The 10,437-nt window shown below is 42.8% G+C and overlaps 1 protein-coding gene and 1 pseudogene across 1 annotated transcript; both read left to right on the top strand.

The window, feature by feature from the left end:
* The first annotated feature begins 200 nt into the window (after positions 1-200).
* LOC122101549 (pre-mRNA-splicing factor SLU7-like) lies at positions 201-3,544 on the top strand. Its single transcript, XM_042671894.1, has 2 exons — positions 201-2,105; positions 2,293-3,544. The coding sequence occupies exons 1-2, from the start codon at positions 367-369 to the stop codon at positions 3,461-3,463; spliced, it is 2,910 nt and encodes a 969-aa protein (XP_042527828.1). The 5' UTR covers positions 201-366; the 3' UTR covers positions 3,464-3,544.
* A 952-nt stretch (positions 3,545-4,496) lies between these two features.
* On the top strand, positions 4,497-6,733 carry LOC122101548 (annotated as a pseudogene).
* The last annotated feature ends 3,704 nt before the right edge of the window (positions 6,734-10,437 follow it).

Genomic DNA, 10,437 nt, shown 5'->3' with positions numbered 1-10,437 from the left:
CAAGCTATCCAGTCTCTGAAATTGCCAGACAAAACCCTTATGGACCTCTACGAGCAGGTTGTTCTCCAATTGATAGAACTCCGAGAATTGGGTTCCGCCAGGTCAGTTTTTAGACACTGACCCCATGAGGATGTTAAGACAGACCTAGCGAAACATCGGCGGCTGGGTTTACTGGTCTGTCGGCGAGCGGTTGCGTGGGGAGCTCCCGACTGGGGTCTATTTAAGTCAAGCAGGCCTCAAACTCATTATGTAGCCCCAGACAAGCCTGAAACTCCCCATTCTCCTGCTCCAGCCTCCTGAGGACCAGGATTGTGTGTACCACCTACCTGACACATTCTATTGTTTTAATACAGAAGCCAGTTCACCATGTCGTCGGCAGCTGTGGATACAGTTAATGCCACGCCCCTGTCGGGGTCCAAAGAACTGAGTTTAGAGGAACCAAAGAAGATGACCCGAGAGGACTGGAGGAAGAAGAAGGAGCTAGAAGAACAGCGGAAGCTGGGTAATGCTCCTGCTGAAGTGGATGAAGAAGGAAAAGATATCAATCCACACATCCCTCAGTATATTTCTTCAGTACCATGGTACATCGATCCATCGAAAAGACCCACCTTAAAGCACCAGAGGCCACAACCTGAGAAACAGAAGCAGTTCAGTTCATCTGGAGAATGGTACAAGAGGGGCGTAAAAGAGAATTCCATAACCACCAAGTACCGCAAAGGCGCCTGCGAGAACTGCGGGGCCATGACGCACAAGAAGAAGGACTGCTTTGAGAGACCCAGACGAGTTGGGACCAAGTTTACTGGGACTAACATAGCGCCAGATGATCACGTCCAGCCTCAGCTCACATTTGACTACGACGGGAAGAGAGATCGCTGGAATGGCTACAATCCAGAGGAACACATGAAAATCGTGGAAGAGTATGCCAAAGTTGACCTGGCAAAACGAACGCTGAAAGCCCAGAAATTACAAGAAGAATTAGCCTCAGGAAAATTAGTGGAACAAGCTAATTCTCCAAAACATCAGTGGGGAGAAGAGGAACCAAATTCTCAGATGGAAAAAGATCACAACAGTGAAGATGAGGATGAAGATAAATATGCAGAGGATATTGACATGCCTGGACAGAATTTTGACTCTAAGAGGCGAATTACAGTCCGGAACCTAAGGATTCGAGAAGATACTGCAAAATATTTGAGAAATTTAGATCCAAATTCTGCCTACTATGATCCCAAAACTAGAGCGATGAGAGAAAATCCCTACGCCAATGCAGGCAAGAATCCAGATGAAGTGAGTTATGCAGGCGATAACTTCGTCAGATACACAGGAGATACCATTTCCATGGCTCAGACACAGTTGTTTGCCTGGGAGGCGTATGAGAAGGGCTCGGAGGTGCACCTGCAGGCAGATCCCACGAAGCTGGAGCTGTTGTATAAATCCTTCAAAGTCAAGAAGGAAGACTTCAAAGAACAGCAGAAAGAAAGCATCCTGGCAAAGTATGGTGGCCAAGAACATCTGGATGCTCCTCCAGCTGTGTTGCTCTTAGCCCAGACGGAAGACTACGTGGAGTACTCACGGCATGGGGCCATCATCAAGGGGCAGGAGCGGGCCGTGGCCTGCTCCAAGTATGAAGAGGACGTGAAGATCCACAACCACACGCACATCTGGGGATCTTACTGGAAAGAAGGCCGATGGGGATACAAATGCTGTCACTCGTTCTTCAAGTATTCCTACTGCCCTGGAGAAGCTGGGAAGGAGACTGCTAACGCCGAGGAGTGCGTGATAAGTGATGAGACTGGCAAAGAGTCGGTGAAGAAACCACAGACGCTCGTGGAGATGCACCAAGAAAAACTGAAGGAGGAGAAGAAAAAGAAGCACCGGAAGAGCAGCTCTGACAGCGATGACGAAGAGAAGAAACAGGAGAAACTGAAGGCACTGAACGCCGAGGAGGCCCGCCTGCTCCGTGTCAAGGAGATCTTACAAATGGACGGGAGAAAGCGGCCATACAACAGTGTCTATGAAACTCGAGAGCCCACGGAGGAGGAAATGGAGGCCTACAGAATGAAACGTCCGAGGCCAGATGACCCCATGGCCTCTTTCCTGGGCCAGCAGTAAGTAGCTGGGGGAGGTAGTCCAGGGTTCAGTCCAGCATGCACCGCAACCTCATAGATAGAAAAACCGTGGCCTGTCCCTTGGGGCCTGACTTCAAGAAAGCTTTCAGAAGTCTCAAAAAAAAAAAAAAAAAAAAAGACAGACGCAGCCCGAGCGGTACATTCATCTGGAGAACCTCTTGGCCAGGTCTTACTTTGATCCTGGTGAGGCATACCCAGAAGGAAGCAGCAAAGAGAAAAGAAGAGCAGCCATTGCCCAAGCCTTAGCTGGCGAAGTCAATGTGGTGCCTCCATCTCGTCTCTTGGCATTGCTGGGCCAGGCTCTGAAGTGGCAGCAGCACCAAGGGTTGCTCCCTCCTGGTCCCACCATAGATCTGTTTCGAGGTAAAGCAGCTGTCAAAGATGTGGAGGAAGAAAAGTTTCCTACACAGCTGAGCAGGCATATTAAGTTTGGTCAGAAGTCACACGTGGAATGTGCTAGATTTTCTCCTGATGGTCAGTATCTGGTCACTGGGTCTGTTGATGGATTTATTGAAGTATGGAACTTTATGACTGGAAAAATCAGGAAGGATCTTAAGTACCAGGCACAGGATAACTTCATGATGGACGCTGCTGTCCTCTGCATGTGTTTTAGCAGAGATACAGAAATGTTAGCAACTGGGTCCCAAGATGGAAAGATCAAGGTGTGGAAGATTCAGAGTGGACAGTGTTTAAGGAGGTTTGAAAGGGCACACGGTAAAGGTGTCACCTGTCTGAGCTTTTCCAAGGACAGCAGTCAGATCCTTAGTGCCTCTTTGGACCAGACAATCAGAATTCATGGCTTAAAATCTGGGAAAACCCTAAAGGAATTTCGTGGTCATTCCTCCTTCGTTAATGAAGCAACATTTACACAAGATGGACATTATATTATCAGTGCTTCCTCTGATGGCACTGTAAAGATCTGGAATATGAAGACAACAGAATGCTCAAATACCTTGAAGTCCTTGGGCAGCACTGCGGGGACAGACATTACTGTCAACAATGTGATCCTGCTTCCTAAAAACCCAGAACACTTTGTGGTGTGCAACCGATCAAACACTGTGGTCATCATGAACATACAAGGCCAGATTGTCAGAAGCTTCAGCTCTGGTAAGAGAGAAGGTGGTGACTTTGTTTGCTGTGCTCTCTCTCCTCGTGGTGAATGGATCTATTGTGTGGGGGAAGACTTTGTGCTCTACTGCTTTAACACAGTCACTGGCAAACTGGAGAGAACTTTGACAGTTCACGAGAAGGATGTGATTGGTATTGCACATCATCCTCATCAGAATTTGATTGTTACCTACAGTGCAGATGGACTTGTAAAGCTCTGGAAACCCTAATTCACATTTTAAAAATCTAGCTTGAAGCATGTACTTAAATGAAGACATACTCATGTGTTTGTGTTTTCAGATCAGCTTTCTAAGGAAAAAAATTATCCCATTTCCCCAAGGATAATTACAGTCTTAAAAAGTTTCTCTTTTAAAAATATATTAAGATTTTAGTTTTTCTGCTTATAACTATGGTAGACATTACTGACATTTCTAGAAAAAAGATGGGACTTCTTTGATTATCTGAAATCCTGATTGCAGTTTACTTCCCATCATAAAACTTGTAAATAACCCTGTATTCCGTAGCTGTTTTTTTAAAGATGTTAATAAACTACACATTTCTGGATGCTTTGTAAATACATGTTCACCCCTCCCCCACCCCCCAAAAAAGATGAAAATTTGAGACACGAACCTTCAAGCTATATGCTTTGGTTTCTCTCTTGGAAGATTTGTAGGTACTGATGACCCAGTACTTGGAGAAGGTCTAGACTTCTGTTGCTTTTTGTTCATGGTTACAAGTCAAACTAAAAATTGCTCATGCTTGGAATATTAGAACCAAGGAAATAAGGTTCCCTGTTGAGATACTACATATTGCCCGAGTTGAAAGCACCATTTTGGACTTCTGTGTGAAGATGGTGTCCGGCAGTGGATAAAATACTTGGACTTTCTGACCAGGCCCTGGCTGGCAGTGGACTTAGCTCTGGAGGTGGCAGTTAAAGATTTGGAGACTGGAGTTCACCTTGTGAAATGCAGTTGGAATGGTCTCAAATTGTAGGATTAATGGGAATAGCCTTTCAGTTACCTAGGATTGTTGTTGATATGAAGTCATGTTTAACTGTATTTACTAAATGTTAGTTGACAACTTGATGTACCATGTTTCCCTTGTATGGCCTTATTTAATCAAACCATTGTTCAAATAAAGTTCGTAAATTTGCCTCATAGCATTTCATTGGTAACTTCATTTTGTTCTTTATAGGTGTTAAAGAATGACCATTGACTTTCCACTTGGCATTCTTGTTGCTGGGCAGTTTATATTTATCCCCATATGACGTTATTGAAACTGGGCAGTTTGTATTTATCCCCATATGACATTATTGAAATGATCTCTTTGGTGTCCAGAAAGAATTTCTTACTGGGTTTGGAGCCCAGAGAAAATGTAATAAATGACTAAGAAAGATACCATATACTTGCCAGTTCAACTAAAAGAGTGACAAAGAACAAGGATACTGTGATTTAATGTATACTCAAAGAATAAAATGTCTCCCAATTACTGTGCCCAGCACTTTCAGAGGAATGCATTCTAATCTTTGCTTCATGAATTCCACTTTTTTTAAATGTTCTATATTTTTAGTTGTAAGCAGTAAACTTGATTGTAACATCCTTGTAATTACTAAACAAGGTAAAGTAAAAGTCCGAACATCTTATCCTTGACATACTTCCTCATCAGTATAGACAGAAAAGAATTACAAAAGAATTACATTATTTCTGAAGCTGGAATCAAGAATGAGCCATGGGTCTGAATTGATGTTCACACCCTCAGACATCACTGTTGATGTTTCATACATACAGATGTTACTACTGAAATCTCCTTAGAAGTCAGGGCATAAAAGTGTCTTTAAAAGCACACCGATTTTGCTTGTGGATCCAAAAAAACAGAACTTAGGATTATAAAAAAAAAAATGAAACCTTTCCAAATATTTAGGGGGAAAAAATGGACACTACAGGAAGATACCTAGAGTTCCCCAGTCTGAGAAGCAGTGACTGTATTAAAAAAATTAGTAATGACAATAGTTTAAAAAGTTTTAGATTATGAAATCTCAACAGCCTCTGGAGTATAGTCGCTAATAGCACTTTAGTCTGATAAGCTATTTCTCCTGCTTTATAAATCTATGTTAGTTGTTTAAATGGCTTGAAGTATTTCAGAAGACACTATGACAAAAATTGGCTGATAGCTATTCCTAGAGCTGTCTTAAGAGAGCAACATCCTGTTGAGTGTTGGTAACTTAAGAACATCACCTCTGAGGCTTGTGCTGCTATCCTGGTAGCACACGTCCTTGCCCTTAGAGAACTTCTGTTTTTAAATTGAAGGCAGCTGGCAGCCAGGCGCTGGTGGCTCAGGCCCTGTGATCCTAGCTCCTCAGGAGGCTGAGATCTGAGGATTGTGGTGCAAAGCCAGCCCAGGCAGGAGAGTCCATCAGACTCTTGTCTGAAACCACTCAGAACACCAGAAGTGGCATTGTGGCTCAAGTAGTAGAGCACTGGCCTGGAGCTGAAGAGATGAACACAGCCCCAGGGCCCAGAGTTCAAGCCCCACGACTGACCAAAGGGAAAAAAAGATACCCAAGCAAATAGGACCAGGCTTGCTGTCACATAGGAATGAATTTCAAAGAAAATAGGAAAAGAATAAAAGTGCAGATGTATTTTTTGAATCATAGGCACACAATTATACTGCCTAGCTGCTGCCATTTCTGTATCTTCTGGGAAGGGCAGAATATAAGAGAAAGGAATTCAGACATTTTAGTCCAAAGAACTGGTTTTCATAATTATTTAAATGTGATGGGATTAAAAGCATTCTACATTTAAACTGTTGCTCAGCACCAGTATTGTATATATTACAAATCGTAATTTCTAAGTCTGGATTTTTTGTGTGTTTGACTGTTTCTAAGCTAAATTACCTGTCTATAAAGTTTTTCTGTTCTTGAAAAGATCCTATTTTTAAATAAAGCATTTTTCTATATTAAAAAATGTGTAATTTCTTTGAAAGTGGCACAAAGAGGAATACAAGAAACTAAGACTCACAGGAGAGAGTGGAAAGGATGGAAAACCAGGGCAGCCAGTCAAGAGGGAGTTTCAGTAACACAGAGACTATAAAGTGGGCTCGTCTTCCCAAGATTGGATTCCAAATGTCATGACCAAGACAGCCCCACCCTCTGAGATGGGAGGACATTACTGCAATGTCTGTGACTGTGGTGAGAGACTCCATCAACTTCCTGGATCATATGAATGGAAAGAATCAACGGAACCTGGGCATGCCTAGGCATGTGGAACGTTCTATCCTGGATCAGGTGAAGAAAGGCTTTGAGGTCAGTCAATAAGACGTAAACCAGCCAAAGGATTATGATTTTGAGCAGAGGATGAAGAAACTCAGAGGAAGAAAAGGCTAAAGCATACAAGAAAGAAACAAAAGACGAACAGGAGAGTGGAGGAGGACTTGACATTTGAGGAGGAGATGGTGGCTGTGATGGGCTTCTTGGCTGTGGTTCCACCAAGAAGAGTTACTGAGCCTTTCTCTGATGGGCCTAATTTTGGCCTGTGTTGGCCTTATTTTGTGGGTGTGCGTATTTGTTAGGGGGGTGGAGTCATTCCTTTTGGATACTGGGGAAAGACCTTCAGAGTGTTAATGGCCAGACTTGAGGGTGGGCATTTGTGGCTCAGAGGATGTTCAGATTCATATGACATTACCTACTCATATTCCACCTTTTCATGCCTTTGGATCATGAGTTTTACTCTGTTCCCATCAGTACAAATCCAATTAGAGACAAAACCATCAGTAGCCAAGACTTGACTTTCCAATGATTTCTACAAAGTTCTGTTTATAACATGACCAGAAGTCATATTATTCCTGTTTATAATATGACTCTTGGTCATATTATAAACCTAGAAGATTAAATGAACCAAGGACAAACTCACCGTTGTGAGTAACATTCTTGTATCTTTGCATCCTTATCAATTTTAGATCATTTTTAGAAACTCTAAAGCCTGAGTTTCATCAGAAGTCAGTCTCTACCTTTGGATGTCAACTTCTGTCAATACCAGTTATTTTCCTCTGTTATCAGTCCCAAATTGATTCCTAGTTCTAGATAGTCCCTCATACTTATTAGCTGAGTTGAAGTGAGTATTCCCTTCTCTAAAAAGGACTCCGACTTAGTGTCAAATAATGTGCCAGGAAGTTCTGGTGGCTGCATCAATGTTTACTCTTCCAGAATCAGTTTATCCTAGGATGGCACGGAAAGTGTTAAGGACTTCTCTGGGCCTCTCTTCTAAGTAGCTATTGTAAGTCAGCAAAAGGCTGATGACAGTACCTGCGGGGCATGTGAGGCACCTCCTACTTCATCATTGTATAACAGTCCCCTTGAAAGAAGAGACTGGGAACATTTTCCTTTTCTCTTTGTGGCAACTTGGCCTTGTCATCTTTGAGTAGAGAGGTTTATTGCCAGCAATCTACATGACTTTGCTCATGTGGTCTTCTGGGGTAATTCACTTTCAATAGCTAATGAGTGTCACACTATTTAAAAGACACATTACCCATCAGGGCCAAGCTTTCAAGTCTGGCTTCCCTTTGAATTATGGTCCATTGGTTAGACAACCTAACAAGTATTTTGAGATTGCCTGTCCACGATGGCCATTTTGGCTTTATTAAGGCACGTGAACTCCATAGTAAGACTGGTATTATAACAGATATGCCATTTCCTTCCCAGGGCTGTTCCCAGCAGGGCCTTGGCCTTGTAACCTTTTCTCATAGCATGTTCTACATGCAATATCTGAGGATATAACTGTTGGCCACTAAGGTACAAGATATTGTAGCAGGTTATTGGTAGCCATGGCTCCATCTCCCGTCTCCTCACTCTCCTGCTCATCCTCTTGCCCATTCTTAGGAATGCAAAGTGTAGGCCATAGTGTATTGTTTTTCTAAGACATTTCAGGAGCCAAATGTTGACCACAAGAGCTTAAAACTGAGCATACTCCCACAAGTATATGCCAGCATGAGTTAAACAGGTGCTCAATTCAGCTCCTGGGATATGCCAATAGCTGCACCTCAACCTCCATAGGAAGACATGCGACATGCTTCAGCTTTCCCCAGAAGGAGGACCTCTAGATATTAGTCCCCTCAAAAAGCCTACTTTCCCCATACACTCATCTCTCACATACACTGTCCATACAGCAGGACTTCTAGACGTGAGTCTAGCAACAAGGTGATTAACAAAACACATCTTCAGGACGTCAATGAGAAAACGTGAACAAGCCTGGAGAAGTTTATTAAGTCATTGTATGGGCCTTATTCTCATTGCAAAGCAATGAGCAAAAGCCTATATGCCCGTAATGGACTTGAGGACGTGACCCCAGGCTAGGAGGATGGGTAGGCCCTGCAGGATGGCTGGTCTATGTCTGCATCACTGAGATGGTATTTCTGTGTAGATTCTTAAAAGGTGGCTCCCTCCAGTAGAAATACCCGAAAAGGCATGTAGAATATCTCTGGCCTTGGGTGGATAAAGGGATCCATTATTCATGGCTTCTAACTCCCTCAATCCATCAAGTTTGTCCCTAGATGCTAACTGCCCCCCTATTTCCCATTCATTTGGCACAAAAGCCCCGTGGATTGTCCAGAGTATTGTAGGTCTCCAGAAAATCCCTACTGTTGGGTGATAATGGATACAAACAACACGGAGATGAGAGCCCACAGCAGCTCTAGGTATGAAGCACCAGCAACACAGAGGGAAAGGAGCACAGCCCAGAAAGAAGCCCAGATTCATAATATGGTACACAAATTGTACACCAGGTCAGCTTTCAGCTATTACAATGGCCATTTCCTAGAGAGGCCAGCAGGTTTTAAGAGGAATCCAACGTGACCAATAGTGATTCAGTGACAAAGGAGAAATGGAAATGGGATTACTATCTTCAAAATGTACCTGGGTAAGCCCATAAGCTTTTAGCTAGACAATGAATGGCACAGTGACTTGGGTAGGGGAATAAAACTATCATCACAGCTGAGGTCAAATCTACGTTAAAAGGTATAAAATGAGAAGTGTTAGAACTTCAGAGACAAGCTATAAAACATCTGAAAGATTCACTAGTTTTATATGCACAGAACTTCACGCATTATAAGGTGATGTCATTACTAGCATGTAATACCAGTGTGGCTTGTGAGCCTTAGCATGTTCCTCTCCTCAGCACCACATGGCCTCCGGGGTAAAACTTGATGACATTCGTTTTATTCTCTTCTGCAGAAATTTTTTTGCCAGGGCTAAGAGCCAAACCCTTCTCACTGGACGCGACCTCCTTGCCAATGTTGGCTCTGTTTTGTGTGGTCCATCTTGCTTTGAATTAGATTAGTTTGACCCAGTGCTAGTCAGCCTTGATGATTCTACTCCTGTTCACAATATGGCCACTAGATTGATCACGGATGCCTTTTCAAGTTCAGTTAATCTTGACATCATATGACTTCCTGTTTGAGAGACCACTTAGGTTCATGAGGGTTTCTAACTCTTCACTCAAGAAATTGTACCATGTGACTGTTTCTTTTGTATGTTCTTCCCCCTAAGGTATATCCCCTGTTGTCCCTGTACTTGATTTCAGTACCCTACATCTTGTATGTACATTCATCTAGTTTGGGGGAGAGGGAGGGGAATAATAAAATGCTGAAATAAGGACAGGATGGCCCATGGCAACAATGATACTCACAGGACACTGTGTTGGAAATGAGGAGGAGCAATGGAGATGGGGGAGGGAAGGAATTAGAAAAACAAAGGCAGGGGTAACAATGCTCCACAAGAAATGTACTCATTACTCGTGTAACTAATCCCTCTGTACAGCATCTTTACAATAAAATTTACAATATAAAAATTGATGCTTCTATAAATCATTGTTTCCAAGTTACCCGAGAAGGTTCATAAGAATAATGGGCTTAGCATTATTTTAGATGCAGCAAAATAAGTGTCCAGAGGGGATATATTTCCCCAAACCAGATTCTCTCTAAAAATGGCAATGTTAGGCTGTAAAAAGATGGACTGTACAAAGAGTATCCATGCAGGAAATGGCATTGAGATCATTGACCTCTCCCTATAATTCCTGGAAGACTTGGATCAACTTTGTCTCATCTTAGACCTCCAAGAGCTGGAATTCACGAAGACTGAAACACACGATACCTCAGTCCAATAGGAGAACCTATGACCAGATCCAGGAATACTTTTTAATAGGATTAGAAAGGT

The sequence above is a fragment of the Dipodomys spectabilis genome, unplaced genomic scaffold (assembly GCF_019054845.1).
Source record: "Dipodomys spectabilis isolate Male_0828 unplaced genomic scaffold, ASM1905484v1 ptg000669l, whole genome shotgun sequence".
Lineage (NCBI taxonomy): Eukaryota > Metazoa > Chordata > Mammalia > Rodentia > Heteromyidae > Dipodomys > Dipodomys spectabilis.
Note: the sequence above shows the minus strand (reverse complement) of the source record. Positions and strands in the feature narration are given on the sequence as shown.